The following is an 18,870-nucleotide window of genomic DNA, read 5'->3' on the forward strand; positions in this document are numbered from 1 at the left end:
GAAATTGTGGAATTTCATTTGCCACAAATACAAATACCACATACTTACGAGGGGAGGTCAAAAAGTTCGCGGAATGAGGGGGAAGGGGGTCGAAATTAAACACGAAACTATTTTTCCTTTTCAATATATTCTCCCTTAACCTTAACACATTTTCCGGATCTATCAAATAATTTGTTTATTCTATCATAAAAAAAAGATTTCTCTTTGCTGTCAAAATAGGCCGAAATTGCAGACTTGACTTCTTCATCATCGCCAAACTTTCGTCCACGCAGTTCCTTTTTCATTTTTGGGAACAAATAATAATCGCTGGGGGCCAAGTCTGGACTGTAAGGCGGGTGGTTTAATTTTTCGAACCCGCATCGGTGAATGGCAGCCGTCGCAACATGGCACGTGTGGACGGGTGCGTTGTCGTGCAAAAGGAGCACACCTCTTGACAGCTTTCCTCTTCTTTTTTCCTTGATAGCCTCTTTCAATCTATCCAGTAAAGAAGCGTAGAATGTCCCGTTATAGTCACACCACGATCTTTATAATCAATCAGCAAAATACCTTCTGTATCCCAAAAAATAGTGGCCATGATCTTTCCGGCCGATTGTGACACCTTAAACTTCTTTGGAGGAGGTGTGCCTTTTTTATGCCACTGCATCGACTCTTGCTTCGACTCAGGTTCATAGTGGTGAACCCAGGTTTCATCTCCAGTAACAATCCGGGCCATAACTTCTTCCTTATTCTCTTCACAGAGCTCTAAAAACTGGCGAGAACACTCGACACGCTCGCTTTTTTGAAGTGGCGTGAGCATTCTTGGAACCCATCTTGCGCTGACCTTAGTCATCCCAAGATGTTGATGTAGGATATTTAAAATACTTGTTTCGGATACACCGACCATTGCTGCAAGCTGCTTCTTCTTCAAGCGGGTATCTTCTAATACAAGTTTCTCTACTTTTTCGATGATTTCCGGTGTGGTGGCCTCAATGGGCCGTCCGGAGCGGGGGTCATCTTCAATCGACTCTCTTCCTTGCTTGAAAAGACTATGCCACTTGTAAACCATGGTTTTACCAGGGGCAGAGTCCGCGTAAACTGCTAACAGCTCTTGAAAAATCGTCTGAGCGGATTTTCCTTGCTTGGTGAGGAACTTAATGACGGCGCGGTGTTCAATTTTCTCCATATTCGCTGAGTTCTTCCCGATTCACTTGTTTGTTGGTCGATAGTTCAAACGTTAATGACCCGATTTGCTTCAAACTTGGTACATATACTGTTAATGAGGTGTGCAACTAGCGGCTACCTGTACGAGCAAACCAACCCCCTCCAACCCCTCCATTCCGCGAACTTTTTGACCTCCCCTCGTAGATGTAAAGTTGTTCTCTTGCGAACATAAAAATGCAAGTGTAAAACGTTAAATAATAAAACATAATACATTGGTTGAAGTCACACATCGAGTTCAATACGCCATTGTTTCGACCATACGGCCATTTATGACTCTCGTTACACGTACTATGTCAACACTGGGAATCGATGTCAGTGTGAAACATATAGGTGGATGGACACGCACGTACTTTTAAAGCCTCTGCAAGACCCACCACCAGGCCCATTATACCTATTATTTTGTGCTAGTCCAGTTTTTGAACGTGGAATAGGCTCCTTGACAACCTAGTCAAATGAACGAAACGTCAAAACCAAAGTTTTCTTTGGTGTTTGTATGGAAACGGGTCGTGTTATCGTGTAGGTACTAGGTTCAAGATAAATTATGAAATTTTTATTACTAAATAAAGACAGATCTAAAACTATTAAAAAACATTTTCTTTACGCACAGGAACGCGAATAATGGAAAGAGGAAGGGGAGACCTTTCCCCAGCAGTGGGATCTTGTAGGCTATAACTGATAGATTAGACTTTGTGCTATACTCTGGCATCTGGCGTTTTAAACTGACGTGTGTGTTATCAATCAAACGCCATACCTACTCCTTGTTACTTAATTTATAATTAAAGTCGTATAGGACTTTCAAAAATAATGAGTTTGAAAATCAAGGTTAAAATTCTAAACGTAGTTAAAAAGAAAATTGCGATTGATTTTTGATTTAAGGTTAGCAGTTTATACCCTATTACAAATCCTTATTATAGTATTACGCCTAGTGCGAAAGAGACGAGATAATAATATCACTTAAAATAGGATATAGTTGACTTTAACAATGCAGCTGCATGCATTCTATATTTTTTCTCTGAGAAATCTTTGTAACAGGAAAATGTGTTATAAATCCTTGTTGATGATGATAATACAGTGTCGTTATTATTACGCTGTACGACTATGCTGTGGTTTTCACTGTAATACGGAGACAACAATATATTAATACACAAAACAAAAACATGTACCTACCTATGTAATGAATTACGTTTTTACATTAGCTCAAAACAAGGATGCCTGGTGGTGTTCTCTGTTTCCGGGCTCTGACCTGATTTTATGTGACTAGAAACTTCTAGAGGTCATGTACTTGCTCTAAGTAAAGCGATAATTTTCACGCTTTTTATGGTGTTTACGTATAGTGTGATATCACAGTCCTCTTTGATCTATTTGTATATCTACGACTTACTAAATAAGTATCACTCATGTTTACCCAATCGATATGGCATAAAATCTGCGTATGTTTACATAAACAAGAGTGCCTTAAGCCGCGTTTCCACTTGGCAACGTTTGGCGCGCAACATGTTGCTCAACGTGTTGAAGTTAGCGCGGAACTTTTGTTTAACAACGTTGTCTGTCCACGCATCTACTAAACGTCTGTTGTCGACAACATGTCACCAGAGGAACTAATGTTGTTGCGCGTCACGTCTCCACTCAACAACAATTAATGCTTAACTATCGATGCTATCTAAACAAACAACAAACCGCGCGACATGTTGCGCTTCCGCTGGCAACGTTGCGCGCTGTTGTGCAACGTTGCCGTACATGTTGAGCTTTACGTGTTGCTGTAGGGTTTACTTACAATGTGTAGGTACTTACTTTACTACATAGGTACGTACATTCAACTCAATGAAGTCTGTAGATCCTTACCTAAGTCATAGAATAATTATTTGCTTACCGAGTGAGAACCCTCCCCCTCACTATTTTGTCCGTCCAAGTTAATCAAGATGATGGTGAGTCATGACAGTGCCTTAGGCGGCTCAATAATAACCCCGACACTGGGGTTGATGAGCCACACGATAGAAGGTGTTCTACATCTTATTGTCGAACATGGCAACAACAAATCATAACAATTAATATGGTAACTTATCACGTCAAAAAATTTGCTGAAGCTTCTATGCTAAAGTGGGAGCGTATAAAAAATATACTTACCTACTATAATATTATATGCATTCAGCTGCTTATGTTCTCAAGCATCATTTGAAAACCGACACGTTAAGTATCGTAATAAGTAAAAAATAAGTAGGTACTCACTCAATGTACCTACTTTCTTATTGAGTAAATGAATTCCACATTGTTATTGAAAACAGACATCTAGTCACATAGGAAACAATTACGGCGTATAAATTATACCTTCTTACTTAGTTACCTAGGCTGCATTATTATAAGCCTAGGTCCCAGAACTACTAGGTATCTACCGGAGCTGTTTTCATTTGCAAAGACTTAATTTACAAAAAGAAATATATAAAGAACCAAAAGCAAAACCTTTTAGTTTAAATTATACAGGAGGTTAATGACATCGTAACGAAAACTTTTAGGGCTTCTTCAGACTATATTCTAAGTTGATATCAAGAGGAATCATTCCCCTCAGTATTCGTTACGATGTCACTAACACCCTGTATTAATATAGATAAATATCTGGCCAGCTAGGTTATAATTTTTAATTACTTTTTGTCATTTTTGAAAATTTTTCATCCCTCTCGGGCCAGTACTATTAATGTGGGTATCTACCAAAAATATCGTACGTACCTATAACATTACTCGTAAAAAAATGCATCAAATAGGTAGTTTTTACACGGAAAGATTAAAATAAACTGATCGACACGGCTGACCCTTTCTCTTGCACCTGATAAAATCCACGACCTACTTTTAAATTATTTAGAGTAATAATGAACTTCGTTGATATGCACGAGATCGATAAAAACTACATTTACAACTACTATGGACCTAGCATTAAATGTACGTCAAGAAGGGTGTCAAGGCTTGTCGCATTTTATTTAAAATAATTTTAAAAGAATTTTGAAATTCATTCAACATAGGTTACATTTTTCACCCCGATTCCTGCAGACACATCTTAATTTTATTTTAAGTTATACCTGTTATTTTCTTGTCCGCCGAAAAGGAAAGGGACGGAGGAATGAATAACCCGGGGGAATAAAATGGGCAACTCGCTCATTATGAAACTCGTTTAACGTATGCTGTTTTAACTTAATTTTGTTGGCTTATTGACCAATATAAAATTTTGAAAGGGGATTTTCTGCCTAAAATTGACGTGTGTTCCATACATTTTATGCTTGTCCATTTTACCCGTCCATTTCATCAGCGGATAAGAAAATGACAGGTATAACTTAAAATAAAATTAGATGGTGTGTACGGAAATCAGCTCCACCTGCGTAACATTACGTTTTAATACATTTGCCAGCAGCCGCAACTGAAATAGGTACCTACTAATTATAGATACAATTCCTAGTGTAGGTAATTCATATTATCATAATTGTAAATCTAAATCGCGACCACTGAGGGTCAAAGTCAATGCCAAACAAGACTATTTACCTATTATGTAACGCGCCCGCACACAGCACATTACATTGCAAATTCAAAGATATCTTCACTTTATTAAAATGTTTACATAACGAACGTCTCATCCGCCTAAAACTACTGTACAATTGACTAATTTACAGACACGTGGATTAAAACGTAATTTACATTTGTACTTCTTTTTTTAAATTCAAAGAATCTACCTCAATGATCTTTTTATTTTATTTGAAAAACTTAGATTATTTGTAGGTAGGCATGAAAAGTTCTTATAATTGTCAAAATAAAATTTTAATGTAATCGTGAAAAAAGTTTGGTTGAAAGATTTTTCAGCTACAGGATATTATTTATTGCAGTTTACATTATTCTTTTCTACGTTTCTTATTAACCTCAGCCCTTAGTTATTTAGTTTATTTTCAATAGTTTTCGCTATATTCAATAAAGAAAGACCAAGTATCCTTGTAAAATAAAAAATAAGTTTTGAAAAGTTTTTTTTAAAACGCCATCTATTGAAGACCACTTGAAGACTGCAACATACGCGCGCCGTATCAACTTCATTCCTATTTCCGCTGACGTATGCATTCATTCATTACGCTGTCAATGGGCTGTCATTATAATTTCATTCGTTCTAAATAATTCAATCATTCCCCAGTTGTGAAAGAAACTGCACAGCTGACTTCTTTTCGTTGGAAAATAAATAAAAAATAATATATTTACAGAGTTGTGTATAAAAATTGCTATCGCAACAGCATTGTAATGTTCAGCAACCTATAAGAAATTTATGTTGTTCTAAGTTCGAATAATAAAACTAGCTGGGGCCCCGATCCTAAAACTTGTGTTAAAAACTTGTTTTGCTTCAAAAAGGACTTTGATCCTATTAAATACGTGAGACCCGAGCTTTTGCATCTTCATAATGACTGCCGGTGAGTTTCTGTACCGTTATCCTACTCTACTTTGCAATTACTACATGACTTGTGTATTTTGGTCAAAATTGCTAATTTATGTAGTTAGAAGTTTTCAAGGTTCTCCAAGTAATAACTTCTGATAAGTAGTTTTTAAACGGAGTATTTCCTGGTTCATTTGTGCCCGAAGTACTTTAATTTTGTTTAAATCGTGAGTACACTCAAGTTTTAAGGTTGAGATTACAAACCCTAAGGTTATCAGCTCATTTGCAAGTGAATGGCATTAATCTACATCACATTACGGTATTTAAAGTAGAGGAAATACACACAAAGGATTTGGATTTTTGTATAAGAACTAGCAGTAATATTTGTGTACTATAGGTACTCATTTCTTGTGTTATCTCATTGTGGTTCTAGTTTTAAATTACAAGTTTTCATATTAACACTGCCTATTACTGCATCAATCAATTTAAACACACGCACACACACATATAAACATTACATAAATGTTCCTGCCATTTTGTCTTGATGTTATTTAAATTACTTTTATTCTTCTTTGTGTATATATGTAAATGTAGGTATACCTAATATATAATTTACTTATACAATATTATCTTCTAACCCCTTTTGTAATACTTATTAACTTAATGTATTTCATAGAGGAAATAAAAAGTGAACTAACTAGGTACTAAGGTAATAGGTTGTTGTTGTTTAAATGTATGTTATATAAAACAGGCAAAGATTTGAAGATCACACAGCCACGATGCAAATAGGCCAAGCCTCACAAAAGTTCAGAGGATTGGAAAAATCAAGGGGAGATCAATTGCCCAGCAGTGGAGTCGAATAGGCTAGATAAGATAAGGCCGGCCAAAACCTTGTCTTCTTCTCATACTTATATAGGTATAATAACTGACATAGCTATATTTTATTTTTTTATAAACAAATTTTCTGTTTTACTTTCAGCCAGTTACAGAATGATAACATGTTCTTTATTTAAAAACCAGTTATCTGCTGGTTATAAATGCTATATTACACCACAAAGTGGTTGTGAACTGGCATAATCATTTTGTTACATAAACATCCTCCATCGTTGATGCATTCATACAGCACATTTGTTTATAAATTGGTTTTGATATTGAATGTTTCATTCTATGTTTCTTATACTATGTTGTTTATATTATTAATTTTTATTTAATAGTTTATTACACACAGGAAAACAAATAGACATTAAGGGCACAACTTACTTTAAAAAGAAATTGCTTCGAGCAGCCCTAATGAAGGAACTAGAGTTATTTGACCTTTTCGTAGCCCTGAGTCGCAGGCAGCGTTCTCGGGAATTTTCCCAAAGTGGGAATGTTCCCATTGTAACAACTCTTTCTTTTTCAAATTGTTCTTTCTTGAAGTCTTTTCAAGTGGAATTTTCCGTCGCAAAAGTATGGAACTGAAAATAATTAAAAAAAAAAACAAAAAGAAACATAAATTTTGCGACGGAAAATTATACTTGATATCAACTCAGAATCGTGGTTTGAATCATCCCCCTCAGTATTTGTTACGAAGTCACTGACACCGTGTATATAAACTTTTAACAGTATTTAAAATAATTTAATTACCTAGTCACTTGTTATTGTTCATGTGAGTACAATTAAAATAATAATTATATTTTTTTTATGTGTGCAATTTATTTTCATATTTTGTATGCACTGACCTACACTTAAACAATCGCGAAATTTACATATTTTCAAGTGTAAATTAAATGCTATTCAAATTTTAAATAACCTAACTTGTTTTTGAAGGATGTTGAAACCAAAAATGTAGCTTTGTTTATTACTTTATGTCTAGCTTAGGATTAAGATCACGCGTATTTCCAGTTGAGATAAGAAGAGACCAGGGGCCTGTTTAATAAAACTTACAATTGTAAATTACAACGACAATTTGATGTTCATTACGTAGCTAATATGAAACTGCAAAATATTCGTGATCACACACTCCGCAATGTACATCAAATTGTCATTGTAATTTACAATTGTAAGTTTTATTAAACAGGCCCCTGGAAATTCCACCTAATCCTGACCACGCGGGTTTGGTTTAAAAAGGCCACTTCGAAGCAATTCATCTAAAAAAAGCAATATTGCTATTTGACATTTGTTTGCATTGCGCACTTACTTTTATATGCGCAAATCTTTTTAGATGAATTGCTTCAAATGTAGCCTTTTTAACCCTGTGATGTGGCGTTCCCGGGAATTCTCCAAAAATATTCCCAGCAGTAAAAAGGTGCAATAGTTATGTAAAAAGAGCCTTATTACCTAACCTTTAGGCAGATAAGAACATAGTACAAAAAACAATTTGAAAAAGGAAAGCTACCAGTGTCCTTACTATTAAAGAATTTTTACAACGAGAACATTCCTCGAAACGACACATTACTGATCCTGACACACCACTTTCACTTGTCCCACTCTCACAAAGGCTTCATGCACACTCGCCGGTTTATAGTACTCTTGGCCTGGCCTTTCCTTACAACATCCTGGACAAACTTAAATAATATAGCTAAGCATTTCTCAGTAGAAGTCTAAGTAAAAAGTATTTACATTACATTATTTATTGTTACAGGAAATATAACGAACTCAAAGTCGAAACCGACAAATATTGCTGAGGTAAGTGACTTAGAACATCATTTACAGGTAATAAGTCAGTATCAATAAAAAAATGGAGTCGTAACAATGACTCATGTAAGGGTTACTAATAGACTTACATACTAGAGTTAGTATATAACGGTAAATATTTAAATTGTGTATTAGGTACAGCATATTTATTTATTAACAACATTTGTGGTGTATCAATAATATTTTTATAGGTTAATAGTCATTGGTTTGGTCAATACTTAGTTCATCAATCCCAACCTAGGCCTGAAGTATTGCATCTGCCTGTCTTCTTCCATTTCACTCCATTCATTCCCCTAGTCACGTCAAAAAAGGCTCAGAAGTACTTAGTACACCTCTGTGGCGCTATTGACAAAATTGATCAGGTGGTAAGTGTCATTGGTATTCGCCGACTCTTTTCCGCAAGTCGACGTCTAAGCAGTAAGCGCCTATATTGCGTGACTGTCTCACATAAGCTAGCTAGATCACATGGGCTGGCTGGATCACATGCGCTGGCTGGTTCACATGCGCTGGCTGGATCACATGGGCTGGCTGGATCACGGGGCCTGACTAGATCACTCCAGTTTGCCTATTCCCCAAGGAAGACCAACAAGCCTAAAGTTGCTGATGACCTCGGAGAGGTACCCCGTTAGGCCGAGGTGACTGGCCCGGTAATTGACGAATCCTTCTCACTCCAAGAGCATGTGGTCCGCTGTCTCCTCGACCTCCTTGCAGGCTCTGCACAGCGGGATGTCCGTCACAGTATAAACAAATGTTTGTGGGAAGCACCGTGACCTGTAATGACAGATATTACCTGTAAAAATGTGTTGAAGAAACGATTGTTGATATTGGCAGATGTCCTGTATCCCAACCATACCCTCAACGGTCAAAGTGACTATTGCCTTTAGTTTCTTGCGTATATTTCATTATGTTATGTATTAATCTTTCTTCGTTGGTTACCGACGTATGTCGCAAGGTATTTAACGTTTATTATTAATAAAACTCAACAAGATAAGTATCTTGTTAAGTAACGTAACGCATAATAATCCGGTTTGCCGTTGCTGTGTGTAAATTGTAGACTATCATGTTCATTCCTTTAAATACAAAGCTAAATCGTTAAGTATGTATACAAAAATGTTCAATATTTCATCAGTATAAATATCTTGATTTCTCAGGATTATAGATATATATTGTGTAATCATAATTAATTACATGATAATATTTATTCTGATAGGTATTGCGTGTATCGGGGAGGGCAGAGTTACTAGTAACCAGTAAACTACTGGTTACTTTTGCTACCAAGTCCATGATGGACATGATGAACCATATATTGTAACTGTTTCCTTATTTTGGTGCAATAAAGTAAGGACTACAGTGAATAGGCATTGCTAGATAAGTGTGATCTACGAGGTAAGATAGACCACATCGTCACTTACCATCAGGTGTGATTGCGGTCAAACGCGACCCTAAATTATTAAAAAAAATGACTTCGACTTGTCTTAATTGCTTGTACAGTTACAAACAATGAGCATTGCATCAGTTGGTACAAAACATAGTGCATAGGCATAGGTCTTGTCTCGTCTTCAAAATGATACACTTGATGGTAAGTGGCCGATTCACTCTAGCCTTGAAGACTCCCAGAATTATAACGAGCTGGAAAAACAGACGACGGCAGGCAGATCCAATCCTTCGTTGTTCGCATCAAAAAGGAAGAGGCGAAACGTTTAGTGCGGATTGGTGATATATCCACAACGGATGAAATTCCCGCCGACGCCTAGCTGTCCGTAGATGGAATGTAGTGGGTGGAATTAACTCGTGAATTCCTGCACACTCTCACCGAAGTGTATCCTATAAAGGAACGACAGACAAGCTACCCTTCATCTGTGGTCTAGACTTTGGAGTCGGGTCTCCGTATTCTTCGAGAAAGTGGTCGCAAAAATGTACATTACGTAAAAATAACAAAAACAGTGCAGTGCAAGAGACCCCAATTCGTCCCTCTCACTCTTACACATAAACACATTGCATAACAATTATGTCGATAACTTATCTGTCGCTTTGTAAACGACTTTTTTTAATAATACAAAGGTCATCAACTCATTATCTTCAGTAGCAATATACCTACCTATTGTCAAAGAATTTTGTTTAACAATACCGTCGTAACGTGACGTAGTATTATTATCATCACTAATTTAAGAGCCAAACTCTTGTCAGTGTAGCATTCTCCGTGCTACTTTTTAGGGGCAAATAGGGCAGGGAAGTTTCCCTGCCGTATTTGCCCTGTGACTTGCCCCTTCCGTCCTGCATTGCCGTACCGTTGGCTGTCATCTCCGCCTCTACAACCGTTGAGGTCTTCACCCGTATCCCTGGGCAAGGATTCTGCGTTATACCCCGTCGGTCTGGGTCCCTATTCGAACTCAGCCACCATCTCACTTCAACGAATAAACAATAATATCTACTTCGTCATGTTACGGAAGTTAAAAAGTTACTGTTAAGAGCATTTCCATCCAAATCCACCCAAAACGATTGCGTGGTGGTGGGCATCATCTCCATATTAAAGCTTCGCACAACGATACAACAATGACTTCGCATCAAAAATGACCGCAAGTTGTCTTCTGGTCACTTAGGTATTGAATTCTTCGTTTTTTTTACAAATTCAAGCTAGCGTAAACTCACATCTTTTTACCACCGGAATTATCTGTAATCATTTGGGGTATAAACTACTAAGTTTGAGAACCGCTGTACTAGGCAGCCCTAACAGCATCTTGAGTGCACTGGCTGCGCGGTGGGCACGATGTCACACCCCGGACACTTCATACAAAACCCCTCGTTTTACACAGACACTACACATTGACAGTATCGTACACGCACATCTGTGTGTGTGACGTCTGACGCCCATACGATCCAAGACTAAAGTAAGACCGAGGAGGGATGAGGTAAACCTAGCTCAGCCGCTGGTGGGGAGCGGAGAGTTTCCGTTCTATACGTAGTATCATTCTTTATTCTATGACGATGGATTAGACTCCTCGCCCCTAATAAAACATTAACACGTTACTATCACTAGACTTAAGTTTCTCTGCTACTAACACAATATGGAGTGCTGTCTGAAATAAAATTATTAACAATACCATATCTCAACCAGACAGTGCAGAAAGCCCGCGACAGCTTCAACCGCGGCGTGACCAAGCCGATAGAATGGCGGCGCAAGCAGCTGCAGAGCCTACTGCGCATGTACGAGGAGAACCAGAACGCGATGATCGACGCGCTGGCCAAAGACCTGCGCAGGAGCAAGATGGAAGCTGTCCTTCTCGAAGTCGACTACTTGATCAATGACTTAAGGAATACGCTTCATAATCTGAATGATTGGGTGAAGCCTGTTAGGGTAAGTGAGGAATGCTGTTTATTATGTTTAGTTAGAAAAGGAAATTATAAAACGGACATCATAATTCATTAAGTAATTAGAAGTTTCTCCCGCAAGAGATCCAGAGATTCATTCCACGTACATAAATATTTTTTGTTCTAAATTTTAAATTTAAATTTAAAGATATGATTTAATCGCCTCATAGAGAAAACCATGTAAGCGCCACCACGCCTTTTTGAAAAATAATATTTAAATATCGCATGTCACAAACATAATTAAAGTGGAACATAGTAAGAAGGTACATGGTGACGCCCTGCAAATCAATGTGACGTTTATTAACAAACCTCGCTATGGACGAGTTAGTTACAATCGGTATAACTAAAAAAATTGGTTTAAATTTTTATCCAAAATGAAATTAATAGATAGAAATTGAGGTTTTATTAAAGTAATCGCATCAGAATTTGTTTTTTCCTTATAAGGCGGCAACTTAACTTCGCGTAACTTTTTACATCAAACCAACCAGCCAACATTGTAGTATTCAAATAGACTGTTTATTTCTCAGGAACATTTAAAAAAAACATATACTTCTTCTGCTCATGAAATGTATATTTTGAATAAAGACAATTCAATTTCGACTTAGAAAACAAAAAAAGAAAAAAAAATACTTGGGTTTTGCCAAGTTTTTCTGTATAATCAAACAATGACATTGGATTTATGCTGGTATTTATAACGCGGCTGCATTAATGTTGAATTTACTCATTGTAATTTTAACCTTGCCACTATTATTAATATTTTAAATGAAAATACGTTATGTATTAAAAAAATCTGAAACAGAACACGTTCACTGTGTAACTGAAAGTTTAGATATCGACCCCTCACATGCAATGTTATTTTTCGATAAACACATTGAAATTTATGTACATAGACACACTATTGCAAGAAAAAACAATGTGAAAAGCCTCCCGGCGAATTTGCCTATTTTACCTAGTGCCTCACATATGGGACATGCACATATGAGTTTCAAAATTTCCTCTTAAGTGGTTCATGCATAGTGAACGTATTAATTTCTAAGGTGGCAGGTTACAATCCCTGTCTAAACACTTTATTTTATGCTTTAAGAACAGTTCCGTCCTTTACTTACTATAATATAGTTTATATCTTGTTTTTCTTGTTCACTTGATTGTGCATGCTGTGACTACTTGTAATTGAGCTAGCTCTTAATCTTTTTTTTTTATTGTCTGTAACTTTGCATGTGCAGAGTGTAGCTTGTAAGTTGTCCATAATAAATAAATAATAATAAAAAAAATAAGTGCATAAAAAAGATAAAGATAGTTGAACTGGTTGTAGGCCTGTCAAATATATCTTTAGTAACAGATTTCATTATCAATTTAGATACATTTCACTCATATATACTTTAACAATTTTCACCCAGAGATGATCCGTGCTTTGTTGGTCTAGGTTACTACTTACCGATATAAGTACGTAGTTGTTACATGAGACCGAGAGGGCCCTTTGGCAACTTAATAATAACCCTGAGACCGGGTTTGTTTAGGTTTGTCATCCACCTCACAACCCACACGATAGAAGAAGAAGAGACCATTCTCACTAACGTCCACTTTCTCCCCCCAGCCACCGAAAGGCCTCGTGAACATCTTGGACGACGTAGTGATCTACAACGACCCGTACGGCGTGGCCCTAGTGATCGGCGCGTGGAACTACCCACTGCAACTGCTGCTATTGCCCATGTCGGGAGCGATCGCCGCCGGCAACGCTGTCATAGTGAAGCCCAGTGAACTGTCGGTGCACTGCGCTCAGTTCATTGCCGAGATGCTGCCCAAGTATCTGGATAACGTAAGTACACTTATGACGTCATTTAATATTTATAATGTTGGGAGCGATCGCTGCCGGCAACGCTGTCTTAGTGAAGCCTAGTGAACTATGGGTGCACTGCGCTCAGTTTCTAACCGACATGCTACTCAAGCATCTAGATAATGTGAGTACCTATGTATTGTGACGTCATCTTATATATATGATGTGGAAAGCGACCGCCGCCGGTAACGCTGTCATAGTGAAGCCCAGTGAACTGTCGTTACACTGCACTCAGTTCACTGCCGACATGCTGCCCAAGTATCTGGATAACGTAAGTACACTTGTGACGTCATCTAATACATACATACTGTGTCGAGAGCGATCACAGCCGACAACGCTGTCACACACAGTGATGCCGATTGAACTCTTAAGTGCAATGCGCTGATAATCGCCAACATGCTGCCTAATTTTAGTGCACTTATAACGTACATTTCGTCATTTAGTTCCGTTGTACCTACAACATAGCGGAAGCCATCGTGGCAACGCAATCATTTTGAAGTCAAGTGAGCTGTCGGTGCACTGCACTCGTTCTTTATATATATCATTATCTCATGATCATGTTAGTTACCATGTTATGATTTTGACTATTTTTGACAGACTGTGTAACTACGTACTTAGTACATTTTAACGTCTTTACCGTCTTAAGGCCCTAATTTGTATCTAGCCAAAAACTCGGCAACAACGAATCATTCAAGCAGTTTTTCTTTACTTCTCCTAACCTCCTAAGGCCGAGATTTCCAGACACAATAGTTAAACGGTGGGGTTTGGATTTTAAAAGGACATTCAGTCTTACGGTAATATTCTAACAATAATGCAATTATAAATATTTTTGTATTATTTTTATTATATTATTTTTTATTAAAATTAATTTAACTACTTATTACTAAAAATATAAAGATTTATTGGATAAATAACAAACACATATCTTATAAATAAAATATCTCCTCCAATGCAAAGTATTTTTAAATATCTATGACTCACATTTTAATAAATCTGTTTACAATCGTAGAGTCAAATTTTCCACAGCTGGCGCCGGTATAATTGTTCGATCACTGTATAAATGGAGCATGACAATTTCTTTTTTTTAGTTATACCTCTTTTTTTGTTATCCTTTGAAAAGGGAAGGGACGGGTAATCTCATTGCCTACTTGTTTATAGCCCTTTTAACATACCATGATTAGAATGATAGCAGAACAGAGATTTAGTATCATTGCTGAGTGCGAATGGGACGAAATAATATCTCTTTCACACTAACGATATACAGCTTAGTAAGAATAAGACGAAAGATATGTGACTCTAAGTGTGCTCAGTGATGTACTGTTCCCGGGAATTCACATATTTTCTCACTTTGGGAACGTTCCTGGAAGTAAAAGGCGCAAAACTTATGTAAAAAGAACTAAAAAACTGAAACTTATGTAAGATGTTACACCGTCCCGCACCAAATTGTGATAAATGTTTTCCTGCCACTCTGGTTGCCTGGAAGAAATTGCTGCTTAGCAATAAGGCCGCCAGATTGTCCTGTATCTTTCGTCCATATGTGTAAAACTTGTTTTGTATGTTGTGTGCAATAAAGTATATTTATTTGTATTTGTAAGAAGAGCTCTGTTACCTAACCTTTAGGCAGATAAGACCAGAGTCCAAGATGAAAAAAATTTAAAAAGAAAAGCAGCCAGTGTCCATACTGTTAAACAGTTTTTACAACGGGATCGTTACCGCGAACGGTAGATCACTGATCGTGCTATCATTATCACCAGCCCATTACCGTCCCCGCTGCTGGGGCACGAGCCTGCCCTATACCACCCCTGCACCACGCGGGCCCAGTGCGGATTGGTGGTTATTAACGACTGCTAATGCAGCCGGGACCAACGGCTTAACGTGCCTTCCGAAACACGGAGGAGCTCGAGATGAAAACTTTTTTTTGCGAAAGTTGCTTAACTTCAACAATCGCAGACCGAGCGCGTTTACCGCTGCGCCACCGAGCTCCTCATCGTGCTATAGGTACAGACAATGGAGCTTGACATTTACAATGTAAGCAAATAACTCAAGAACGGTCAGTTAAAGGGCGTTAGAGGCGAACAATGACATCACATGGTGACATTTCTGGCATTGCCTAAATATAAAGATGCACACAATGTATTTATTAGTAAATTAACAGATCTTGCTAGAAACAATGTACAGTACAGTAACAGCTCTCTTAACTAACGCCGTCATTTATATTTTATATTATTCTCTTTTATTTTGTTTTTATTCCTATTTTATTTATCTTTTATTTTATTGTTACTGTGTTTATACTTCATACTTCTTTAATTTTATTTATTTTATTTTTTATTGTTTTATTTCCTTTCAGTTTACTATATTTTATTATATTTTTATTTATGAGTAGATTATTTGCTGGATATGATTCTTTAGTTGATGAAAGTAAGTCTTTTTCGTTTCTGGCTATTAGACCTTAATATTAGAGATTTAACTTGATAATTACTTATTTTCTCTTTAATCAGGTACATAATTATTCTATGTAATAAAAAAAAAAATTTATTTCAGACAGATGCCCATATTTGTTAGTATTACAAAAACTTAAAAATATGTAATGACAGAAGCATACGTATATATAAAAATATTTGTTGCTTGATATTTCGATCAGATATGGCGTTGAATTATGTTGCTATCTATATTTCTTCTCTTTATTTTGATCAGAATAATAATGGGTGGAAGATGTGTTGTGCCTGGGTGTTATAAAAAGGGTAATCATTTATAACCAAAAACTATAAAAAAATATGCATATGTCTGTTATCCTTGAAATTAGAAGGTTAAACGAAGGAAAATCTTTACAACGCCATCTATATTGTTTTTGGGGAACGTAGCTTGGAAAGTCCCACATTTAAAAGTACTGATTGTATCTTTAGGAATACTGTTCAAGATGTTCCTAATGTCAGCAGTTAGTTAAACTTCTTGAATGCTTAAGTATCATTACGTAGTACTACATGTATTCTATGGTATTAGAGGAATACGAAACTGTAGATTTTGTCATGTTATGAACATAAACAAAGCAGTTTTTCTTTTATTTTAAGTTTTTTTTTTTTTTTTTTTATTTAAGTTTTGACTACACGCGGTTCGTAGTCTCGAGAAAGTGGGTTTCCTCACGATGTATGTTACCATTTATGATCCAAACATGAATTCGAAAACAAATTCGACTATCATAGGTTTAGGCCTGCGCTGGATTCGATTTTGGTTTGTTTTTTTTTTATTGATGACTTGTGTATAGCGTCACTATAATATGCCAATGTATATCCCAATAAACCTATAACCTTATAACTTGTGTTTCCAGGAAGCAGTGCTGGTAGTGGAAGGCGGGCCGGCTGAGACGACGGAGCTTCTAAAACAGAAGTTCGACTACATCTTCTACACGGGTGGCACCAACGTCGGCAAGATCGTCTACGAGGCTGCCACCAAGAACCTCACGCCTGTTACCCTGGAGTTGGGAGGGAAGAGGTAGGCCTTTAGTGCAGCAATACACGTCGTCTTTTGTTCTTTATTTTTTTTTCATTTGTCTTTCCACAAACGTCTTTTGGTAATTGCATCACCGTCTCCCGGATGCGGATCCAGATGATTAGCTGACGCTGCTCCACTGCGGGTTGTGGACGAAAACGGCCCGTTAAGCCGTTGGTCCCAGCTATTAGGCGTAAAATCACTTCCCCTACAAACAAATTCAAATTTAAAAATATCTTTATTCAGTAGGTAACATAGTTGTTACACTTTGAATCGTCAATCTTTACATAACGAACGTCTCAACCGCCTAAAACAACTGCAGCTTCTCACAACCTGTATAGCCGGGGAAAAGAAGCTGCAAGAAAAACCTCGGCAGTAGACGTTCTTAAAAGAAAAATAAACATAAAATATTGTTACACAATTGAGTAATTTAGCTGCCTAATATCAGTTCTCAGACAGTTAATCCCATGCATTCATATCTTCTAAATAATCACTAACTTTATAATTACCTTTGTTGCAAAGTTTCTGTTTAACTACTGACTTAAAACAGTTGAAAGGCAAATTCTGAACGTCAATAAAAAACATAAGCCGTTATAGATCTCTTTTCATGCATAATAGGTTTCCATCAAGATATGCATATTTTGGCGGTAAGGGTATGCTGCCGCCAAAGGATTTTATCGGGTTACCGAACAGAGCATAGTACCCCGCTAGCCACAAGTTGGTAGTGTGACTAGGGATCGACGTTCCAACTGTGTTATGTTGGAAGTTGTATATATGCGTCTTGCTGTGTAAACTTCGATATCGCGTTTCACGACTGCTTGAAGAATGTATTATTGAATGTGGCGCCATCTGTTGCATGTGGGCGGAACTAGCTGGCAACTAGTTGGATCCGCCACAATATCAAATAACCTTCTCAATCTTTCCCCCCACAGCCCAGTGTACATAGACAACACAGTGGACATAATAGTGACAGCCCGGAGGATCCTCTGGGGCAAGTTCATCAACGCCGGCCAGACCTGCATCGCTCCGGACTACATCCTCTGCTCCAGGGAGGTCCAGGACAAGTTTGTCGAGGCCTCCAAGAAGGTGCTTAAAGAGTGGTACGGTGACGACCCTCAGAAATCTCCGGATCTATGCCGAATTGTCAACAACAGGCATTTTAGGTGAGATTTTTGTTTACTCGTGTCTTGGGTTGTAAGGTCGAAGGTCATCCTCACCAGAGGCGTCAGGGTTGTTATTGAGAATTATTTTAATATATTTTTTTTTATTATTTAGCCGCCAAAAGCTCATGTTACAAGTTATTGGACATTACGTACAATCATTAAAGTTCTTGGATCGCACTGACACCCTATCAACAAATAGACTCACATTCGCTAAGGAATTTTTTTTTCTAAAAAAGTGCCCGAACGGTTATAAATCCGTATACATTAACTTATGTAGATAGTATAAGTTCGTTCCCTCAAATTGAGATGTTATGGTTGTTCAAATAAAGTGGAATATCGGTTGTACAATGTCGTTACATTTGCTGGATTCTCCGGTTTTCCGTTTCCGGTTATTAGAGATTTTCAAGTTATTTTTGACAGTTTTTCTTTCCATGTTCCAGCCGCCTCCAAGCTTTACTAGACGCGAGTAAAGACAAAGTAGCAGTGGGCGGCAACTATGACCCCCAGGACAAGTTCATTGAACCCACCATCCTTGCCAATGTCTCGCCTTCAGACAAGATCATGGAAGATGAGATCTTCGGCCCCATACTCCCCATTGTGCCCATCGAAAACGCCTATGAAGCCATTAAGTTTATCAATGCCAGGTATGTTTTTTTTTTAAATATAGGTTCGCGTTTGACCACAATCTCACCTGATAGTGAGTGACGATGATCACAACCTGGACACTTCAAACTATCTCATTCTTACCG

General features: G+C 37.4%; 1 protein-coding gene across 3 annotated transcripts in view; it reads left to right on the forward strand.

Annotated features, from left to right (window-relative positions):
* The window catches only part of LOC126374173 (aldehyde dehydrogenase, dimeric NADP-preferring), a 40,930-nt gene that overhangs the window by 12,601 nt on the left and 9,459 nt on the right, over nt 1–18,870 (forward strand). For 2 of the 3 annotated variants that reach the window (XM_050020657.1, XM_050020655.1), the window contains exons 2-7: nt 8,217–8,260; nt 11,385–11,624; nt 13,233–13,454; nt 16,798–16,961; nt 17,891–18,121; nt 18,562–18,765. In XM_050020657.1, the coding sequence (XP_049876614.1) occupies nt 8,217–8,260; nt 11,385–11,624; nt 13,233–13,454; nt 16,798–16,961; nt 17,891–18,121; nt 18,562–18,765 (1,105 nt within the window). Of the gene's footprint in view, nt 1–5,339; nt 5,631–8,216; nt 8,261–11,384; nt 11,625–13,232; nt 13,455–16,797; nt 16,962–17,890; nt 18,122–18,561; nt 18,766–18,870 lie in introns of those variants that run through there. The other variant, XM_050020658.1, reaches the window with a different exon arrangement.

This window comes from Pectinophora gossypiella, chromosome 17 (genome assembly GCF_024362695.1).
Source record: "Pectinophora gossypiella chromosome 17, ilPecGoss1.1, whole genome shotgun sequence".
NCBI classification, from domain to species: Eukaryota; Metazoa; Arthropoda; class Insecta; order Lepidoptera; family Gelechiidae; genus Pectinophora; species Pectinophora gossypiella.